We start from the raw sequence: 22,935 nt of genomic DNA on the forward strand, positions 1-22,935 counted from the left end.
TCATCATCCTAGTTTATGGGAATTCCATTCTCAAAACTCATTCATCTCCTTAAGAATGAGTAGTCATATTCTTCACAGTTGTTTGGAGGCTAGGGTCTATGTCTTCCTATGTGTTTTGCTCTTCTTTGATAAATATACAGATTGGGGTCTTGCCTAAACCCCACAATCCACTTTGGGTGGACTTTTGCTAAAAAACAAAAATTGTGCAGTCAAATCTCGAAAACAAATTCTGTGGATGTACAAATAGAAAATCCTGTGTAAATTCCTTCTAGAATGTACAGATGTACAAAAGTTCAAAATTAGATTTTAGCATAGCTGTAGTTAGTTAGAAATTTATTTGAAATGCATTTACATTCTTAGTCCCTAGTATAGAGATGTATAAATATATGTAAAGATTGATCAATGATATACAAGGAAAATTGCTAAGTCTCATCTTCAATTCCTCTCAGAAGAGAAGAAAGTGGCTGGGTTGAATTGAGCGCTGGAAAATGGCTTTTTAATGGGTTTTTTAGCATTAATTCAACCCAACCACTTTCTTGGGCTGTCGAAGAGGGTCTTGGCTAGTAAATGAAAAATTAGAGCGCGTATAAGAGTATTTGCCAAAAGGTAATGTAAGAAGAATTTTCATACATGTTTAAGAGGTAAAGTATTTATCAAGCCTAAAGCATTTGACCTTGAGATTACACTCACAAAATCGGGTGGTTAATAATAACGAAATTATGGGCATATGATGGTGAACATTGTATCCAGACAACCCCCGATATCCACCTAATGTTAATAAAAGCCATTTCATATTGAGAAAATGGAGGGTAAAGATTAGCTCTAAGCAATTGTTGGAATAGTTAGTGTCGATGGGAGTATATGAGAGAATGAACTTTGGAGAGAAAGAAAGTTAATTTTTTCAAATATTAAAACTTCATGGTGAAGTCTGAAATTCATTAAAATGTTTTTGGTTTATGGTTGTTGTTCATGTTCCTAAAGGATATGTGCCTGTTACGAAAGCTATCTTTGAACAAACGTGTCTGCTGCTAACAGATTCCTATGTATTATAAATATTTGGTACTGCTTCAAATCAATGGATGTACAACTACATATTTCTTTTCTTCTTCTCTAAATACTCATTACAAAACACAATCCTGTTCTTGTGGGATATTCAAGTTAATTGCTGAAACTTGAAGTTCATAGGCTTTGTAAATCTTAGAGGAACTCTGCCCCCGTCCCTGCAGCAATGAAGTGGGAGGCTTAAATTCCTTAAGGACATAGATTACTCTATCAAAGCCAGATTTTCTTCCCCAAGTATTATTTTCTAACAATTCATACAACTCTATGAAAACAATGTATGCCACTCTACTTCTCTCTACTCCTTTGTATCATTATGCAGAAACAAATCACAAAAATGCAACATCTCTCCTTGTATCATCACTACTAGTTCTAATCTGCACTTATACATCAAACTCTACTTCTTTTATTTTCTCTTTTTCCAGTACAGACTGTTTTAAAAGGAATTCTTGATCATTTCCGTGTGGTCCATCTGATGAGCTTTGCATACTAGAGGAGTTCTCTGTGGTTGCGGTATAAGAATCATCTAGTTTAGAAAGTGTATTGAAGACTAAGTTTTTTATACTGGTGCATGAATTTAAGAATGGTGGTTGGCATGGTTCCGGAATTGGTTGTCCAAATGTTGTTAGCATTTGGACAACATCAGACATTGATGGTCTTAAGGTGACAGAAGCCTGAGTACACAAGAGCCCCACTTTGAGGATTTTTAGTGCCTCTTGTAGCGGAAAATCACCTTTCAAGCAAGGGTCTAATGCTTTAGTCACCTGATTTGTTGTATAGAGCTTCCACACCTGAAACCAAAATGACATGATCAATTTATTATTGACAAGATTACTACAACAACAATATATCCAGTGTGATTTCACAAGTGAGGTTTGGAGAGGGTAGGGATATACACAAACTTGCTCTTAACTTTGTGGGGTAGAGAGCTTGTTTTCGAAAGACCCTCAGCTTAAGAAAAATATTTTACAAAATGAAAAAAAAAATACAAGAATAAAGAAGCTAAGATGAATATATATATATATATATATATATATATATATATTGACTACGAAAATAAGTAAGGATAATCAGTGTTAAAAAACAGCAGTATGCTACTATGCCACCCACCTAAAAAATAAGATAATGGTAGAATATTAATAATAATACTGGTAAGGAGAAGAGAGGGGGAAAAAAGTGGTCTAAACTAGAACCATACTCCCCACCTCAAAGAAAGAAAACGATCGACTTTCTACTCTTCTATCTTAATCTTCGACCTTCAAGCTCTGGTATCTAGTGTCATTTCAGCAAGCTATAGATGTGTCATGTCCTATTTAATCACCTCACTCCAATTCTTCCTCGGTCTAACTCTACCTATCCTTAGGGCTAATACAACCAACACTGACAAAACTAATGTAAAGAAAAATTTACAACTTTATATTAATACTTACAGTTTGCAGTAGTGAGCCAGAGTCATCCTCTACCAAAGAAATGTTTTTTCTACCACAAATAATTTCAAGAACAAGCACTCCATAACTATAGACATCAGCCTTCTCTGTGAGCTGTCCTTTTACGAGATATTCAGGAGCCATATATCCCCTGTGCAACGAATAAAATCACTAATTAAGCAGTTAAAAGAAAGCCATTGTTTGTGAAGGGTATTTTTATCTTTTGTTACAATGTGCCAGCAATTCCAGTGCTATGGTGAGTTTTACCAGCTGGAAGACACCGAGCAAGTCCAAAATCAGCAATTTTAGCGTCAAATTTTTCATCCAAAAGTACATTGGAGCTCTTGATGTCCCTATGGATGATTCTTATCTCTGAACCTCCATGGAGGAATGCAAGGCCTTCTACTATTCCGACTATAATGCGTAAACGTTCTTCCCAACTTAGAATCTTTATCCTGTTCTTATCTACACAATAGAAATTCAGTAACTCAATCAGAAGTCCCTAATTGAAAACTGCATAAAAGTGCTCCCTCATCCCTCAATGTGGGAACTCATTGATATCTAATAGGAAGAATATCTAAAGACTCCCTAAAGCTGACGTGTTATTCAAATCCCCCTTAAACTATGTCTGGTCCTAGTTATCCTCAATATTTGGCTTTTGTATTCAAGTGACTTCAAATATGTTTGGCGCGTGGTAGTGTAAAATAACAGCAACCTCATATTAATCTGATGTGTAAAAAAATTCAAAATAACATTTCATTTTATATTTAGTCATTCCAACGGCTATTTCCTTTCTCCTTCCATATATATATGGGTCCACTAAAATACATGTTTTCTTCTTTTATTATTTTTCTTTGTAGGGGGTAACAGATTATATAAAAGCTAGATATAGGGGGTAACTAGGATCAATTATTGTTTGAGCGGTAACGATTATATCAAAGCCAAGTATATGAGTTAATTAGGACCAAGTATAGTTTAAGAGAGATCTGAATAAAACGCGTCAAATTTAGTAGGTCTTTAGGTACTCTCTGTATAATAACGTACCATTGAAGTATTGATCTAGGCTCTTATTGGGAACAAATTCATAGACGAGGAGGCTCTCGGGGCCTTCAATGCTGCAACCCAACAACTTGACAAGATTTTTGTGTTCAACCCCATGGATGAGGTTAACCTCATTGAAGAACTCGTCAACCCATTCCTTTGTATTGAAAAACAATCTCTTAACTGCAACTATCTTCCCATTAGACAGAGTCCCCTTGTGTACAGAACCATTTCCTCCTTGGCCTACTTTTGTTGATGGGTCAAAGTAGTTTGTTGCCTTCTCAAGATTTTCATATTTAAAGTTCAAGCTCGACCTCTTGTATGAACTCGATATTTTGCCAAGATTAATGAGTTCTGCAGCCAAAAGAATTGTAATATTTCTAATTAGTTTGTGCACTAATAGCAGGTCGTACTAACAATAATTCTTTCAGTTGGTTCTTTTTAATTTTGAGTGGGTGAAATGACAAATTAAGGTAGGTAGTTTCTTTGACCATACTTCCTTTGTCCCGTAATAGTTGTGAAGGTTACTTAAAATACTTGTTTTAAATATTTGTCATTTTACAAAATTAAAATAAAATTAATTACTCCCTCCATTTCAAAATAAATAAATATTTGGGGTGTGTCATACCCTTAATAAAGTTATTTGATTACATTAATCAAAGGGTAATTTATCTATACTATCTTTTTACTTTTCTATTAAATAAAAATAGTCAGTGTTGAGAGTTGAAAAAAGAGAGAATAGTAATTTTGGAAAAAATTAATTAGGGCATCTCTAGATTTTATAAAATTTATTTATTTTGGAGCATCGAAAAATTTTAGAAATTCATTTATTTTGGAATAGAGGGAGTATGAGTGCAATTTATTGGAGAAAAATAAAAATAAGGTAGTAAAAATACCCTTTTATTTATGATTTCTTAAAGGACATGCAAAATTTAAGTGTGACAACTAATATGAGACGGAGAGGATACCTTGTTTTCGCTTTAATGATTTTTTACGAGCTGCGTAAGCAATAAAGAAAACCAACATGAAGAAAGCTGTCATTCCAAGAACAATAGCTACTATCACCCCTTTGCTCGCCCCTGAAACAAACAACATTTAATTACAAATCATTGACTTGGGGAGGAAAAAACAGAGTTGAAAGTCTCTAAAGGACAAGAGTCTCAATTTATAGGTCAAAGCGGACTTAAGAAAAAAGAAAAAAAAAATCAAAGAGGAGCAGGATGAAGTCTTATAGACTAGTGTAAGTGAAAATCTTTTATACTTGATTCATCAACCCCAGGAGGAGCACTGAAAGTAACGTTGGCAAATTTTGCAATCAAATTCACATTTATATTACTTATTCCCTCCGCCCCAATTTATATAATACTCTAGATACAAAATTTAAGAGAGAAAAAAGACTTTTGAAATTTATGGTCTAAAAAGAACTTTAGTCATTTGTGTGGTTATAAATCATTTCATTAAGGGTAAAAATAGGCGACCATTCACTTGAGTCAGCCGCAGTACTCACTCCGCCCCAATTTATGTGACACTTTTACTTTCTAGTATGTCCCAAAAAAATGTCACATTTTTACGGTTAGAAACATAATGATTCATAATAATTGTGCAAACAGAGTTCTAACTCTGCTTTGAAGCCAACCTTTACCCGTGAGTCGTTCTTTGATTCTTCTTCTTCTCGCTGATTAATGCAAAATTCTAGAGGGATTCATAACACACTGTTCTTTCTCCATTTATCGTAAAAGTTTTTAATTAACCACTTATCATAAATTACATTTCTCTTCTGAGAGGCAGTTGTGTATTTTCTTAATTCAGGATGCTCTATGCCAAACTAAATAAATAACATAATTAGTTCAGAATGCTGAGAGAATACCGAGTGTAAAGCAGCTATCCTAGGGATTATTTTTTTATATTCTACAGGCATTTCCTTAAAAAACATAATAAATTTTAATTAACCTAAAGAGTGAAATATTAGAAAGGGTAAATCGATTAGAATTTTATTATTTTGTATAAATTATAACTACGATAAACATTTATTCTTACAAAGAAAAAATAATAATAAAGGTAAGTGTAATATCACAAGCCCCCTAGGAAGTGTTATGAAGCCAATCCTAAAAAGATATTTTTGAAATTATTTCAAAACTAAATATTTATAAACCAGTCAAAAGAAACAAATTTAATACCTAACATGACAGTTCATGCTCATAGCCACCGTCTTGTTATGAAAATATTAATGTGTGGATGTCGCTTCTCTACATATAACTCTCACTACTTCATGTTCATAACTTTTGTAGAAGTAACCCCCATTACTTTATGACCACTACTCCCACACTTTATTTCTATAACCCCAAATAGTTACTACCCATGTTTATGACACACCCTTTGGTGTTCTCAATATATTCCTATATATAGTTGGGTTGTATGTAATAGTTGGACACACTTGAACACATTTGGATGAATAAGAAATCTCTCATCTCTGATCTCTCTATTTCTATTGTTTTCATCATTTATCATTATTGCTCTTTTAGCTTAATATTACAACACGTTATCAGCATGAGTCTCTGATTTTCATCTCAACCATGATGTACTGGTTGGGCATATGATGTATCAATTAACAATTTGTTCTCCTCAAGAAGATCACCACGAAGAAGCTGATTCATTGAGAAAAATTATTGTTGGCATTTCGTGGCATTAAAGGACGAAGGGGCTTTCATGGTTATGTTTTCCTTCATATGTGGTTATCAAATAGGTGGAATTATTTCATCTCTTTCAACTTTCTTCCTCACTTTGCAACCTCCACTTGGACATTTTCCAAGCGTACAAACAAGGTACACATATTTCTAATAAATCAAGTTATAAGGTATGGACACCTAGTATGTATGTTATAATTATAGTTAGTAATTAGATACGATCTTTTTGCTATGCCTCCATCTTTAACTTGCGTCTTAGTTGCTTGGTGATACAGGATGGAAATTAAAAGGTTAACATATCAGGTAACGTTATTCCAATATCTCTACATAATGGTAAGAGTTAATACATTTATTATGATCCACAAATATATGGTTTTATGTTCCTCATTCATTAAACACTAGATCTCATATGAAATTTCTTTTCGTTGAAAGTAATTTCTAAATAACAGTACGAAAAACAAATATAGCCTAAACTAAAATCGAAGTGAGAATCTTAAAAGTTGTAAGTTTCGGTTTAATGATTTTGGTGCTACTGTTTTTTTTATTGATTAACCTATAATATATGGGATCTATATGTTTCGGATACATTCAAATATATATTTGTAGGATATGTACAAGGATTTCTTGGTAAGCACCGAACTCCATCTCCAAACCTTGGTCTTAATCAATATAAATTTCTCAGAATTGAGGTAGAATCAAATTCTAATAAGCCAGATTGAACTAATTCATTTGGATGTTAGTTTGAAAGAAGGTGGTAATGTTTTTTAAAGCTGGAGCATGACTCTCATTAACTTTGACTTATTATGCCATTGGTTGAGGGAAAGACGCTACATTCAAGTGCCATCACACCAATAGGATAAATGAGTGCATTCAAGTCCCATCAAACCAAGAGGCTAAGACATCGGGTTTGAGTCATGATGCATATGATAATATGATGTTGGGTTAGAGTCCCCACACATTATAGCTTGACATGCCTTATGAGGGCAAGACATTGGGTTCAAGTCTCAATGCACTATATTGATGATATAATGATGACTAAGGCAAAATATGTACTTTTGATGAAAGATTATGAAGCCCATTCCACTTTGCTCCATTCCATGAAGTGAATGCGGTAGCAGTACATGAAATGTCTGAAAGATGACAAAATAATTATTGTGGTTGTACAAATGGACTTGGGCGTGGTAAACGGCAAAAAAAAATATAATAAAAATAATCATTGTGGTAATTATAAAAGGTGATTGGGAAAGCGGTTGTCGTGCGACCAAATTTGATACGTTTTATAAATTCACCATCAAAAGAAAGGAAAACAATTTCAAAGTGATGTCGAGGTGGGTCTATAAATATGATAAAGACAATGGGCTTATAATGAAAGTTTATGAAGCACATATATATGATTATAGTCTATTTCTCAAAGAGAATGTGACTTGTGGTAAGCATCGTGAATGCTCGTCAATTTTGAAAGTGAAATGTGTAACAGTATGGATAATGACATGCTCATGTATTATTGAATAAATAGCACACAACTCACCTCTACGGAAGGTTTGACAGAAAAAAAATGTTTTGACATATATGGTCAATGGTCAGGTCACGTACTTTTAGTATGTCACAAACATTGTGGTATGTCTTATCGTGAATTACCAAAGGGTAAAAGTAAGAAATAAGTCTTGCTTATAAAGGTTTTGGCCATGACTACAATGACAATTAATCCGTAAAAGGAGATGTTCACCATATGGATGGTATTATGAAATATGCGGTAGTACATAATTAATTGGAGCTCTGAAAAATCTACTTTGTTACTACCCAGAGGAATGAAATTGTACCTAATATTGGTGTTGTAGTAAGTCTCAAAAGAAACTTTTTAAGTTTTAAAGGCATTGGCCAGAAATGAATTATATTGAGACTATAAATTACGGGAAGGTTTAATATCTTCATATTACTACAACTATAGCGAGGAAACAAAATGTATGTGAAATGTTGCCCTTTTTTTCCTCTGAATTTGTACCACATAAATATAAGCATGATGAAATCACATGCTAAGGAGGTTGGCATGACCGGTTGACCGTCCCGGTTCAAATGTGATGCGAAAATAATTGAAAATTCATGTGGTTATATTTTGAAGAATAAAGAGACTCTTCAAGAATTCTCTTGTGCTGCTTGTTCTCATGATGACAAATTGATTAATTTACCAGCTAAGGTTGGGATTGTATCCCATGATATTGGAACATATAAAAAGTGATATATATATATATATATATGCCCAATCACCTACCATGTGGACCGGTTTACAATTATATGGTTTTGATAGACGCATCGATGATAAGGTCACATGTGCATTTGGTATCAACTTGCAATTTGATTTTTGCAAGGTTATTTGCTTAAATTATTAAATAAAGAGCACAATTCCAAACTATGAAAACTATATTGATATGTTGGTTTATATCCAAGTTGGTTTAGCAAAAATTGTATGCCTCCCATTATAGCTAAACAATTGATTAAGAGAACAAAACTCCCAAAAAAAAAATTGGGATGAGATATGTTATTTAATATGAAGCAACTCTTGTATGCATCAAGCCAACAAGTTATGACAACTTCCCCTATCACAATTGGTTCAGGGTCAGGAACCAAGTAATTCCCATCTAGAAATTTGAATGTGCGGTATATGATTTAATTGTCCCGCCACAACGCACATAGATGGGTCCCAAATAAGGTTGGGAGGTAAATGTTAGATTACCTAGCATTAGGGGGACGGATGATAAGAGCCTGGAAAATAAGGTATATGTAATGAATTATCACTGGTATGATCCTCGTTCAAAATATAATTCAAGTCGATTGCCGGATACATTTGCTGACCCAAAAGTGAATATTATAATCCATATTCCAGCTGCAAATGCTCCAGTTAGAATTAAAATCCTTGAAGGACATAGTCTAGGGCGATAGACCAATCGGTTCCAAAAGTAAAATTCCTTGAAGAAGGAGAGAAGAAAATGATTAAGATGGTCATATAATGAGGCAAGTGCTCTAAAGAGCACCATGACATAACCTTCATAAAACCTTGGGAAAGGTTCAGGTACCTGAAATTGATAAAAAATGAAGAGATCTTGATAAGTTATGTCCCATTGGAACCGATATCAAATGACCGTCGACGGTATCTTTGAAATAATGTAGCGCTCAACATTATAATGGTGACGAGGATCTTGAATTCAAATCTGTCAAAGAATGTGGACAGATATAATGATTGGCCAAATAAAATACGCAGTTAAAGTATATTATTTTCACTTAGAATAGTGATGTTTTGGACCTATAGTCCAAGGACCTCAAGGTATAATGTCAGTGGGGTACAAATGGATTCTTGTGCGAAAAATAAAATGAATAATAAAGTCGTAAGATATAAAGTGCGGCTTGTGCCTTGTGGCATAAAGGTTTTTCGCGAATCCTGGCATTATTGTATGGAGATAAGTTCTCCCGTGGTGGATGCAATGAGGTTTCTTACCAGTCTGGCAATACATGAAAAATTTGAATGCGTATAATGAATTGTTGTCATGTCTAGCTAGACAATGAAGTTTATATGAAAATCCTTCAAGGATTTAAAGGTTTTAAAGCGATTCCATTGAGTACCCCAATGGCCATGACATCGCTTAACATTAAGAAAGATCAATTTCGATCTCATGAAAATGGTCAGAAAGTACCATGTATTTGTGTAATTGGTGCACTTAAATTTCTTACTCTTATAATTCATGAGATAATATTTTTATTAATGTGCTGGCAAGATATAATTTTACTTCTACCTGGAGATACTCGAGTAAAATCAATATTGGTATAGATTTATTTTTTCTAACCATATTGTCAAGGATTTGTTGGTTATGCAAATGCAGGAAGATTATATGCTTTATGTAACATTCGGTGGCACGCAAGTTCTTTATTTATATATGGGTGCTGCCATATTTATATTGTTCTGCTAAAGTCAATTATTTGCTATTTACACAAATCATGCAAGGATAACAATGATCGTAAAGCAAGCACATGACATATTGATCTCGGGATGAGCTCAAGGATGTAACATCGTGAGTTGGTCACAAAGACATGACTAGTATCAACACTTGGAAAGTTGGTATATAAGATCATTGGAAGGCATCATCTAAAAGAATTGATACGTTGAAGGTGGAATAAAATAAAACACGTCTCGCTGAAAGTTATTTTCACGCACGATCTTCAAAGGAATGGTGAAAAGATATTCACGAAAAAGTGACAATTTAGCAGATTTGTTACGACAACATGGTCAACCTCAACATTTGAGAAGCTGATATACAAGATTTGAATGCGCCATCTCCAAAATGTCAAATGATGTTATTATCAGGGGGAGTAAAATGCGCGCTGCACTCTTTTTTCCTTAGTCGAGGTTTTGTCCCACTGGGTTTTCCTGGCAAGGTTTTTAACGAGGCAGCAGATAATGCGTATTACAAGATATGTGTACTCTTTTTCCTTCATTAGGTTTTTTTCCACTGGGTTTTTCCTAGTAAGGTTTTAACGAGACATATTATCTAAGAATAGACATCCGAGGGGGAGTGTTATGAAAATATTAATGTGTGGATGTCTATTACTTCTCTACATATAACTCCCATTACTTCATGTTCATAACTTTTGTAGAAGTAACCCCCATTACTTTATGACCACTACTCCCACACTTTATTTCTATAACCCCCAAATAGTTACTACACGTGTTTATGACACACCCTTTGGTGTTCTCAATGTATTCCTATATATAGTTGAGTTGTATGTAATAGTTGGACACACTTGAACACATTTGAATGAATAAGAAATCTCTCCTCTCTTGTCTCTCTATTTATATTGTTTTCATCCTTTACCATTATTACTCTTTTAGCTTAATTTTACAACATAATTTCTATTTGAATATTTGATTTCTTTTTTCCTCTTAAGAAAAAGTTAAGTACTGGAACTGAAGGCGCCTGAGTCCACGAGGATAGGAGCAGGTTCTACTTCAAAATTAGAAGACAGGTCAAATTCATAATTGTACAATTTGATGTTTTATATTTCATTTGTCTATACGTTATTAATTTAGCTGGTTCTATATAGTCCCAGTCTTTTTCACCAAAAGCAAAATATAAAATCAAGGGAAAAAATTATTATTTTACAGAGCCAGTAAAATGTCTCTGTCGATACCTATAGACTTGACCAGCAGAAAGTTTTATAATACTAGTTTAATTTATAATAGTTCATATGGATGTCAATATCAATACTTAAGAAATTTCTTGCATTCCAGCTTCCATCTGTTTGGCTTTAGTAGTCTATTTCGGTGTTTTCTCAGATTATTCTAGAATTAATTATCTTAATATGCGGTTAAGTACAATTATTTCATATCATAAAGTCTAACTTACCTTGTTAGGTCAAACCTAGTTAATCAAATAATAGTATCTTGGAGAGTCTGTCATAATCTTAGGACTAATTTATTTATTACTTTAATTAGATAGTACGTTATGAATTATTTAATCATGCTTTCTACTTAAAATAATGAATTATGGTTGGTTTGGGGCTATAATTAAGATAATAGGAAGGCAATGGGAGAACTCACATAAGTTTGGACCATTATTGAAATTCAAACAAAGAGGGTGTAACTACCTATTTAATCAATAGGAATCCCTTCAAGAAAATTTTGTCCACCATTAAGGAAGGTTTAAAGTTGATGTACCAAAAAAGCTACAGCACTCTCTGCCATTTTTTCACTCAATCTAAAGCTGATCCGTAATTCCTCAGTTTTGGTCAATAATACAAGCTATTTACCAAAACAAAAAACAAAACAAAAAAATCAATAGGAATACTCATATTCAATTTCGGTTCAGGTAGGATTTTTATCGCGTCAGCCTTTTGAAAAATTTACTTTGACTATCCCACAGAGTTAAGATATTCCTATATCATTTTAGATTTTTCTTAAGATAATCCAACATGACGTAGTCATTTTTATAAGAATATATGACTTATTTCTGTAAAATATTTTGTTGAGAATGTTTTCTAGTATTTGGTTGAGAGTACCAAATATTTTTCGGAAAAACACGTTCATAAAAGCTCAACAGTAAAGTTAGCAAACCGCATAATGTTCATGAAATTTTTTTACATGAAAGACGGATAATAATATCTAAGGCGGGGGCCTTGACGTACAGATGTTTTTTAAACAAATTTTCAAAACATTGTTTGGTTATAGAATGTAACGAGTTTTTCAAGTTTGAAAATCAGTTTTTCACTGAAACTTATTTTTACTTACCAAACTTTAACTTTTTAAAAAATGACATTTATTTTCAAAAATAACTTTAACTTTTAAATACCATTTTCAAATTCAACTTCAACAACTTTTTGTTTCAAAGTTTAACTAATTCTACGTCCAAACATCAACAAGTATTGTATAACAACCTTAGACCTAACTCATACCTCAAAAACTAGCTATTAAGGTGGAAGAGCCCAAACCTATTTAAACCTACATAAGCACACTATATTCACCGATGTGGGACATAACCAGTGGCGGATCCAAGATTTTCTTCCAGGGGGTTCGGAAAATAACATGTAAACGTGCGAACAAGCCCAAAAAGACACAATTCCGGAGAATGTAATAATACATAGGTACAAAGAGTTAGTTCCATTACAAAGGATCTCAAAGTAACAGGAATAGAAATGTAGTGACTACAATAGCACAAAAAGTTAGCCCTTTACAATGTATCAATCTAGAATAAGGGTGCTAAGTACAAACTACAAAAAAGGATCTCTACTAATACTTCTTGAATACATTTATAGCACTACTCGACGAGGTTTCATTGCTTGAAAAGTCAAAATAATATCATCAGTTGAAACATCATTAAACATATCTTTTTCCACAAAAGGAACCATGCAACCGCTCAAGAATTCATCATTCATTCGACTCCGCAACTCATTCTTAATAAATTTCATTGCCGAAAAAGCTCTTTCAACGGATGCCGTGGCAACTGGGAGAAGCAAAGCAAATTTCACTAAACGAAATACAAGAGGATAACATGAATGCTTTTTTGTCTGAACCAGTCTTTTTGAAAGATCACAAAGCCTATTTAAATCGGAGAACCTTTTATCAATATCACGAACATCAATAATGTAATTCGCAAGCTGATTCTTAAGAGAACACATACTAAATTCATCAAAGTCATCAGGATATAATTTAGCCATTCTCATTATTTTCTGAATGTCAAAACTTGAAAATGAGTCTATCGGATTCAAACAAGCAACTCCATAAAGCAACTCAGTTGTCTCCTCATCAAAACGATCATTAAGTTCTTGCAGTTGCCAATCAATTATTTTACAAAATACATCAACATGATAATGATGCAAGAAAGTATAATCAGCAGGTTTACGCCGAAATCTCCCCGAGTTAACATACGACTCATTAAAATTAGGTACCACAATATTATACTTGACACAAAACGTAGATACCTCAGCAACAAACAAATCCCATCTTTTATCTTCCCTTAGCTCTTGCAACCTTATCCTTGCCACATTAACAAGTCGCATGGCATTCGCAATATCTTGCTCTTTTTTTTGTAAGCATGTACTAAGGTCATTTGTAATTCCTAAAATTTCTTTCATCAAATGTAACATGAATGCAACCTCATACGTTTGAGCAGCTCTGATATATCCTGTCGCCCTGGCACTTTCATCCAAACTGTTATATCCCGCAATTTTGCATATTTGAAAAAAAATTTGAAATAATTGTGACAAGCTAAAGACAAGGCCATATTTTGATTTGGTTCAAGATATATAAGTTGTGCATGAAAAATATTGATGTGGAGAATATGGAAGGAGACCAAGGGCAAAAAAATTGAAATTTTGGGAATTTGTTTCGGGAATTACAAAATAAGGTTTCTAATGAATTGGGCTCAAAATAAAAAGGGAAAAAAAATTATGGCCCAACTTGGAGAGGTGGCCGGCCAACTATGGCCCAAGCCCATAAAAAAATTTAATTAAATTTTTCCATGTGACTAATTATGTATATATACATCCTTATATCATGGAAGATTCAAGAGAAATCAAGAACAAAACACAAAAAAAAAAAAAGAGAGTTTCGGGTGGAAGAGGAAAGAAAGGAAAAAGAAAGAAAAAATTTTTGGAGCCAAATCCTTGATTCAAAAATCCAATTCTTGTGAAATTATTACCAAGTGCAAGACCCTCTACAAGATGGTGTAAGTATTTTGGCAAGAAAGTGATTTTGTGGTAAGTGGAAAACTTGAAGAAAAGTTTTTGGACGAAACAGGAATTGAGATTGGGCAAGCGTAAGGCGCAACCAAGGTATGTAAAGCTTTGCTCTTTATTCTTTGGCATGTTCTAAACGTAGTAGGCTCGAACGCGAGCCTTGGAAACGACCCTGCTCCTCGGATTACGAGATTGAAATTGGCTCCAAATCCTTTAGTGAGATTGAATCAATTTTTCCTAAATTGCCTCCAAACTGACCTATAAGTATGCAACTTTCATAAATGGAACTGGAATGCCCTAAAACTCTCATGAATGACTCTACAAGGTCTATGATTCATAATTTGAGTTTACCACCTCGATTGACCCGAGGTGGGCCCGCAGATTCCGAGACCTCCTACTATTGCTTTATTTGTCTTATTTCTATATAGTGCTTAAAAGAATCTTTTGATTATTGTTCCGTCTGTCAGATAGTAAATGTGATGAATCTATATTACATTTTGATATGTGCTATGACCTTAGAAACATGATTTGATATAATGAATCGTGTCATCCCCAAAAAGGGCGTCCATACACACTATGACTAATATCCGACTCCTTTGAAATGATTTGTCATTTAAACAGTCCCATTTGTTAAGGAACGACCATTCTGACTATTCAGTCAAACCCTATGGTATATTTATTATGTACGAATAATCTCGGGAGTCTGCTTTGATATAATCCGTCGCAGGTTACGAAAGGTACACCCTAAGACTTATCATTTGGTTTGTCTATTAAGTCTGGACTTATATGCATATGTTTCTGCATTACTCTGTTCGTGCAAGTCATAGTATGTCTTTTCACTGAGCCCGGGCCAGGACATGATCTCGTGCGCATTTCTCTGCATTTCCCACCGAGTCCCTCGTACTTGCGGGCCGGGACACGTTATTTGTATATGTTTATGAGATGATGATACGGGGATGGCGGCCAGGATGGCACATGATGATTATCCACCGAGACCCGCAGTAGAGGGCCGGGACACGTTATGTATACACAGTACATGATTCTGACATGCATGATTTCACCACCGAGTCCCTTAACAAAGGGCCGGGACACGCTATTTGCATATATGATATATGATTTTGTTATACATGATTTCATCCACCGAGTCCCTTATCAGAGGGCCGGGACACGTTATATATGTTTATATGATGTTATACGACTTGGCCTGCATCATCTATGCTTTGACATTACTTTTCTGAGGTCTCGGATAAGGTATTCACCTTTTGTACTTCGGACTCTGACTATAGCTCCGTCTGTCTTATTCTGGATCTACGACTCCGAGTATGATTCTGCTATCTATATCTGTGTACCTCCGGCTCTGATTGTGATCCTGACAGTTATCATTCTCTACTTCTGTTCTTGATTATGATTTTATTTGTTGCATTTCCGCTTTACATACTCGGTACATTTTCCGTACTGACCCCCTGTTCTTCGGGGGGCTGCGTTACATGCCCGCAGGTACAGACGCTCCTTTTGATACGCCACCGGCTTAGGACACCTGTTCCGCTACTTGGGAGTGCTCCTGTTGATCCGGAGCTTATATTTTGGTATATATCTTCTGTTGTTTTCATCTTCTGTACATATGGTCATTTGGGGTACGGCGGGGCCCTGTCCCGTCATATGATTCTGTTATGTCTGTTAGAGGCCTGTAGACATGTCTGTGGGTTATGGTCTTTCTGTAGGGTTATGTGTATATGTTGTTTGGGCGATCCCATACGCCGAGGCGGCCGGTCCGCATATGTTTATACGTTGCTTTGTTAGCCCTGTGTGGCCTTTGATGGTGTTTGCTGTGTACAGGGCTATTTTGGATAGTCTGTAAAACAAAGGAAACTCTGCCGAAATTTTCTAGAAATTATCTAAATTTGGAATATAGCCTTGTCGGCTTCTGCTATACATTTGAATACATTTGATAGATGGGTTTGGGGTGCCCAGATCGGGCACCAGTCACGGCCTACGGGGTTGGGTCGTGACACAAACTATGTGCAGTTTCAACAATAGTATCAAGTACATCCATTATTGTACCAAATTGAAGAATAAAACAATTAAAAGATTTGAAGTGAGATCCCCAACGAGTATCACAAGCTCTAGAAATACCAAGTTCTTGATGCAAGCCCCTACCAGTTTTAAGCTCGCCCTTTTCTAAAGCCTCTTGAATTCTTTTCCTTTGAGATTCTCGATATTCATCCATACGTTTATAAGAAGCCACCAACACATTCAAAATATCTGAAACCAAATGTACAAGTTCTCCCACTTGAAGACATTTTTTTGAAACACCAACAAGAGTTAATTGAAGTTGATGAGCAAAACAATGAATGGGATGAGCCGATCTACTTTCTTTCTTAATCAACATTTTAAGGCCATTGATATCACCTTGCATATTACTTGCTCCATCATAGCATTGTCCACGCACACAAGATAGACTCAAGGAATGTTGAGAAAGTAAATTGACAATTGCACCTTTTAAAGCTAAGGCACTAGTATTTTTAACATGAACAATGTCAAGAAGTCGCTCCATCACAAATCCCCTTCTATCAACATATCGTAAAACAACCGCCATTTGCTCCTTGCGTGATACATCAAAAGATTCATCAACCAATAAGGAAAAATAGTCACCATTTAATTCCTTTATGATACCCTTAATTGTTTCAATCTTGCAAGCAAGCACAATTTCTTTTTGAATCATTGGACAAGTCATTTGATCATTTTGAGGAGCCTTTTCCAATACAAAGCTACGAATTTTATCACACTCTTGAGCATAAAATGAAAGAATTTCAAAAAAATTACCTCTGTTAAGCGATGCTTTAGATTCATCATGACCCCGAAATGCCAATCCTTGTTTCACAAGAAGTCTCACTACACGAATTGAAGCTGCTAAGCGAATCTTATATCCATGCTTATCTTGATTAAGTTGCTTATCAAATGCAGCATGAATAGATTGTTGTTGCCGCATTAGATCTTCACATTTTCTTTTTGATTGACTATGGATGCTATTCGGCCCACCAATATGTTTTGCCAAACTATCCTTTTTGTTCCAATTCCTAAACCCCAAACCAGACCATACATTACCTCCACCTTGACGATTGCTATTGGCCTTAAATAAATAACAATACAAACAATAGGCCGCATCTTTACTTAGACTATATTCTAACCAATCAGGAAATTCAACATACCAATCACGATTGAAACGACGCATATCTCCAGAAATCAACGTTTGAGGAAAAACTTTCAATTGAGGTTGACAAGGACGTTTTTGAAGATAATCTCTTCTAATAGCATCACGATGATTTGGATGAAAGTCCAAGATCTGAGTTCTTTCACCTGGATCAGCCTCTAAAGAACTTAAATCGAACTCTTGAGAAAATTGCAATGGTGCTACTAAATGATTCACATTTTCTTCCCGATTTGATTGACTATGATAGCCTGAACTTGAATTTGATACCTTGGTGAAATACTTCTTCATTGACTCTTGAATCTGTATAAGATAGTTGATTCATTACATAAATATCTTAATGTAAATCCAACATTAGACACTTAACATTTAACAACTGTGAGTCTAAAGAATAATCTCACCATGAATTCATTGCATTATTATGAGATCTTGGACATAATGATGAATAACTAATAATGAGCCTGATTTTCCCATTAATTCAAAGGATCATACCTAATTTAAGCATAAGGCTGTCTTTTTTCAACTGACCATGTGTCCATGTCTGACATATCTTAATAAACTCTTTATGCCACTTTTAAGTTTGCTTTACAGAATAATCTTATTATACTATCAAAAGTTTAAACCTTATCTGTGGACCATATTAGAAAAAGGACACCAATACGCAAAATCAATATAACATTAACATGATTCAGTTATCAATATTCACAATGATTTAAAATCTTGCAAGAATATGTTGCTAAGTTTCTTACCAGTTGTTCAGTCACCAAAGAAAGCTACTGTAGTCGGAAACAAATTTCGGCTGGCCGGCGGTGATCTGATGGCTGGGGCGGTGATTTGTAGATTGTGAGTTGTTATCCCCAAGTTTTGGTGGAACCGTGAAAACAAGATTTTATTTTGGGAACTGATTTTGACTTTTGGAGTTTTGGGATTAAAAATCCCTATTCCACCACGTTTAAGAAAAAGAAAAAAAAATAAGAGCACCAAAACGGTGCAGTTTCTTTTGCAGAAGTTAAATGGCAAAAATAATAAGAGCCTATAAACTTTAAAAATATGCTGTCCCTCAGGTTTGAACCCGGGACTCAGAGGTATTTTTGAACACCCTGAAACCACTGAGCTATCCTTTTCTTTGTTGTGAGGGTGTTCAAAATATATATATCTGCATAAATTCAGAAAATTTACCTTATATCTACAGTGAAATATTTCGCCGAGGGTGTTCGGGTGAACACCCTAGGCTACCCATAAATCCGCCCCTGGACATAACATATTGCTAGAGAAGAAATATAAAGTCAAAAGTAGTTGTAGTTGTGAAAGAAAGTGATTTCCACTAAAAAAACAAAATGAGGGAAATGTTCATCACCCCCTTTCCAAATGCAGAAGAAAAAAATTGAAACTTGGAACTTAAAAATGACGAATGAGAGTTTCTAAGTTGAACAATGGTGAATTGAAGCCCTCTTTAACAAGAACAATAAAGAAAGCCTAATTAGGTTTTTTTTATCGTTAGGTGGTACAACCTGCTCTTTCACACTCCTTTAATTTGTGTATCACACGCACATAAGTCTCATCAAACTAACTGATACCATATATTCATGGTCAATAGTCAGAGGCGTTTGTAACATGTGATACCCTTGACTAGGGGTGTACAAAGCAAACCGACAAATCGCACCAAATCGATAATCCGAACCAAACCGAGAAAAAAATCCGACTAGTGGTTTGGTTTGACTTGGTTTGGTTTTAAAAAGAAAAACCCGAACACTATTGGTTTGGTTTGGTTTTAACTAAAAAAAGTCAAACCGAATCAAACCAACCTGACATTACATTTATAAAATTTCAAACACATTTTATACATAGAAATATTTATTTATAATGTAATTTATAAATGTTTCTTTCACTTTTTCATAATTTTTTGTCTTTTAACATATTATTTCAAGCTTGGAATTAGACTTTTGAATGGTTTAATAAGTTTTATAGCCCAATGATATTAGTAACTCAAATAAAACTCTAACAAAAATCAAATCAATATTAATGCTAACAAAAGAAATTCATATCTAACACTGGAATGACAATAATTTTGATATCTATTCTTTTGTTTTATATTAGTTTAGAAAGTGAAAATGCATAACTTAATTTTATTTTTTTCTTTAATATTTAGTCATGTAATTAATACTTAGTAGCCATACTTATTTTAGCAACTTAGTACTTTTAGATTATGATCATTTTTTACATGCCTTATAAATTAGTTGTATTTATTGTAGCATGACTTAGTACTTTTAGATTATGATAATTTTATTTTAGGCAATTTCATTAATTTTTTTCATTGAATATTTTAGTACAATGTCATCTCTCATCACGTTTTGTGTTATTTTCTTAATAAATATCTTAATTAGATCGTTGTATCTTACTAGGACTAAAGAAATATTTGAAGTATAAGTTATATGTTTTGTATGAAGACTTTACCCGGAAAAACCCGAAAAAACCGAGAAAACCCGAGGTTGAAAAACCCGACTTTTGTTGGTTTGGTTTGGTTTATAGATTTAAAAATTCAATGCAATTGGTTTGGTTTGGTCTTTAAAAAACTCGAACCAACCCGGTCCATGTACACCCCTACCCTTGACTAAAGGTGTTCAAAAGAGAAAACTAAGAGTTGTGGGCTAATTTTGCAAAGCATTACAAGTTGAGATGTCATTTTATTAAGCATTAAGTCAAAGAAAATCAAATCAATAGGAAATTTGCTCGGGCTAAAAATAAGATTTATCTCCTGGATCAAAGTTGAAAAAATAATGTTCAACAGCAAAGCACTCAGCAAACGTATTCTTTATTTCCCTTTCGCTTTTCGAGAGTTGATTTGACTAAATTTTAAAACTAAATTGGATTAGGTTAACTCAATAATTTACCTAAATTAGATTAGATTAACTCAAGCTAAATTGGATTAGACATAAATTCAATTTACCAAACACACCCTTAATGAAGAAGAAAAACAGATAAGTTCATAAATTTAGAGAATTCCAGGAATTAAATTTTCAAAAGTCCATTGATTAAATAACAAATAGAGTTGGTATGGTGAAAAGAGAAGTGATCATATATACATACCGTTACTAGTACCCTGAGACGCATGATTGAGGAAATTGTGTGTGGAATACCTCAAATAACAACCAGCAATCAAAGCTCTACCATCCCTATTAGGCAAACATTGTTTAATAACTTCACTTGCCTTGTCCAAACATTCTTTGCAACCTTGTTTATTCACTGTTCTCCAACACTCTGCCAATCCATAAACTCCGTCCAATTGCGCCACTGCATATCCACCATTCGCAATTGCTGTTTTCGTCACCTTTTCGATCAAATTGACCAATTTATCTTGACTAGTAGTAGCGAGCGCCTTCCCAAGTGAGCTGCTACAGTTGACTTTATCTAAAGCATTATCAGTAGCTTCGTCGACGAAGTTGTAGTGATCATAACGGAGGAAACAGCCATCAAGATATATACGACCGGAGACAGCAGGGAGGCAACGAGGGAGCTTGGCACAACTTGTAAGGAAGCATTGAATACAATCATTGTGTGGAAGATCTTGGTAACAGTTTGCTAGAGCATATATCGAGATGTCTGTTGAATTAATAGCATAACTGCCCCATCCATTTTCGCTCACAAGTTGTGTCACAACTCGCATTTCTTTAGCGTACTGTTGGATGATAACGGATGGTGATGTCATGTTCCTGCCACATACAGACCCTGCTTCGGAAATCCGAGGATTGGCATCAATATTGTCTAAACAAAAATTTGCCAAGAAAATGATGACACATTTTAGAAAAAAAGGAAAACTAATTGAGCCTGTGAATTGCATCTAAATCCAAAACAGAAAATGGTTGTTAGAAGATTAGAGGAAGAAGAGAGAACTAAGAGATACGGAGAATAAATGCAATTTATTAGGTGTTTTTGTTCCCAATGATTAGCACTTTACAGCCAAATTTTCCACCTCTTTAGACGATTAATATTAAAAGTCTCTGTCTGCTTCAGCCCCACTCAAATTTTATAACTTTTTCTTTATAAGTCTATCAAAATAGTGTTTGTCTTTACCATATTCTTTAATCCTTAATTACCTACTTCCTACGATATCTAATACACTTGTTTAATACTAAATCGCATTAATAGCTTATTTTGGCTAAATTTTTAAAATCAGTTTATTTTAAAAAAATATTTTTTTTTAAAATGTGTTCTTTAAAAAAAATTACTTTTGATGAGAATCAGTTTGTGTTTGTTAATTTAAAAACACTTTTGAGCAGAAATTAGTATTTGACTAAACTTTTAAAAAGTATATTTTATCAAAAGCGCTTTTCAGAACTGTGTTTTTAAGGAAAAATGATTTTTTTTAGCTTATAAAAAACAGTTGATGTAACACCCAGAACTGTAGGGCTGTTCACAGTTTTGGTTAAAACCAAAACCAAACCGAAAATTTAACCAAACCGAATAAAATAACCGACATTTGGTTTAGTTTGGTTTGGTTTGGTTTTAAATTTGAAAAACCGATAATATTTGGTTTGGTTATGGTTATAGTAAAAAATAACCGAACCAAACCGATAATTATATACATAAAATTTATAATTATTTTTATGTATAATATTAGCTTTTCATAAATAATTAAAGATATTTTATACCTTTTCATTATTAATTTAATTTTGGTCTACTTATTTTTAAGGCCTATGTCTTAAAAGAATATGTCCAACAATCCAAGCCTAACTCTAATAAGTCGTAAGCATAAGGGTTGTTTGTATTTTGAAACCTCTGTTTGACTTGTTCTTTTGAATCTAAACTGCGTTGCAAGTTTGGTCCACCTGATTTGCCAACAGCGTGTCTTTCCCTCAATATGCAGCAAAGTTCACCCTTGTGGGCTATGAGGAAAAAAGAGTTTCATAAGAAATTTGAAGAATGTAGAGAGAGAATATTTGAATTGTCACGGCTAGTCATAAACCGAAAAACCGAACCAAACCGAACCAAACCGACAATAACCAAACCGGTGGTTATTATTTTACTTGGTTTGGTTATGGTTTTAGACATTTAAAAACCGACTAAATTGGTTTGGTTATGGTTTTAATCAATAACCGACCCAAACCGAACCATGAACACCCCTACCCAGAAGCACTCATTTTTTTTTTTTCAAAAGTTTGACCAAACACTTCACTCTTTTAAAATAAACACTTTTTGAAAAAATATATATACACTTTTTGCCTCCTAAAAACTTGAACAAACAGGCTATTAATCTTTACCATGTTCTCTAATAATTACCTACTCCTACAATATCTAA

At 34.1% G+C, this 22,935-nt stretch overlaps 2 protein-coding genes across 2 annotated transcripts; both read right to left on the minus strand.

Moving 5' to 3' along the window:
• Positions 1–1,351: 1,351 nt before the first annotated feature.
• LOC132640835 (cysteine-rich receptor-like protein kinase 42) lies at positions 1,352–21,610 on the minus strand. The gene is made up of 6 exons (XM_060357614.1): positions 20,727–21,610; positions 4,496–4,606; positions 3,531–3,881; positions 2,717–2,951; positions 2,490–2,637; positions 1,352–1,850 (listed from the first exon to the last, which is right to left on the minus strand). The coding sequence occupies exons 1-6, from the start codon at positions 21,475–21,477 to the stop codon at positions 1,443–1,445; spliced, it is 2,004 nt and encodes a 667-aa protein (XP_060213597.1). The 5' UTR covers positions 21,478–21,610; the 3' UTR covers positions 1,352–1,442.
• On the minus strand, positions 16,324–19,410 carry LOC132640834 (uncharacterized). The gene is made up of 2 exons (XM_060357613.1): positions 18,389–19,410; positions 16,324–17,942 (listed from the first exon to the last, which is right to left on the minus strand). Exon 2 carries the CDS (start codon positions 17,928–17,930, stop codon positions 16,422–16,424), a length of 1,509 nt encoding a protein of 502 aa, XP_060213596.1. The 5' UTR covers positions 17,931–17,942; positions 18,389–19,410; the 3' UTR covers positions 16,324–16,421.
• Positions 21,611–22,935: the final 1,325 nt, after the last annotated feature.

Source organism: Lycium barbarum, chromosome 5 (assembly GCF_019175385.1).
Source record: "Lycium barbarum isolate Lr01 chromosome 5, ASM1917538v2, whole genome shotgun sequence".
NCBI lineage: Eukaryota > Viridiplantae > Streptophyta > Magnoliopsida > Solanales > Solanaceae > Lycium > Lycium barbarum.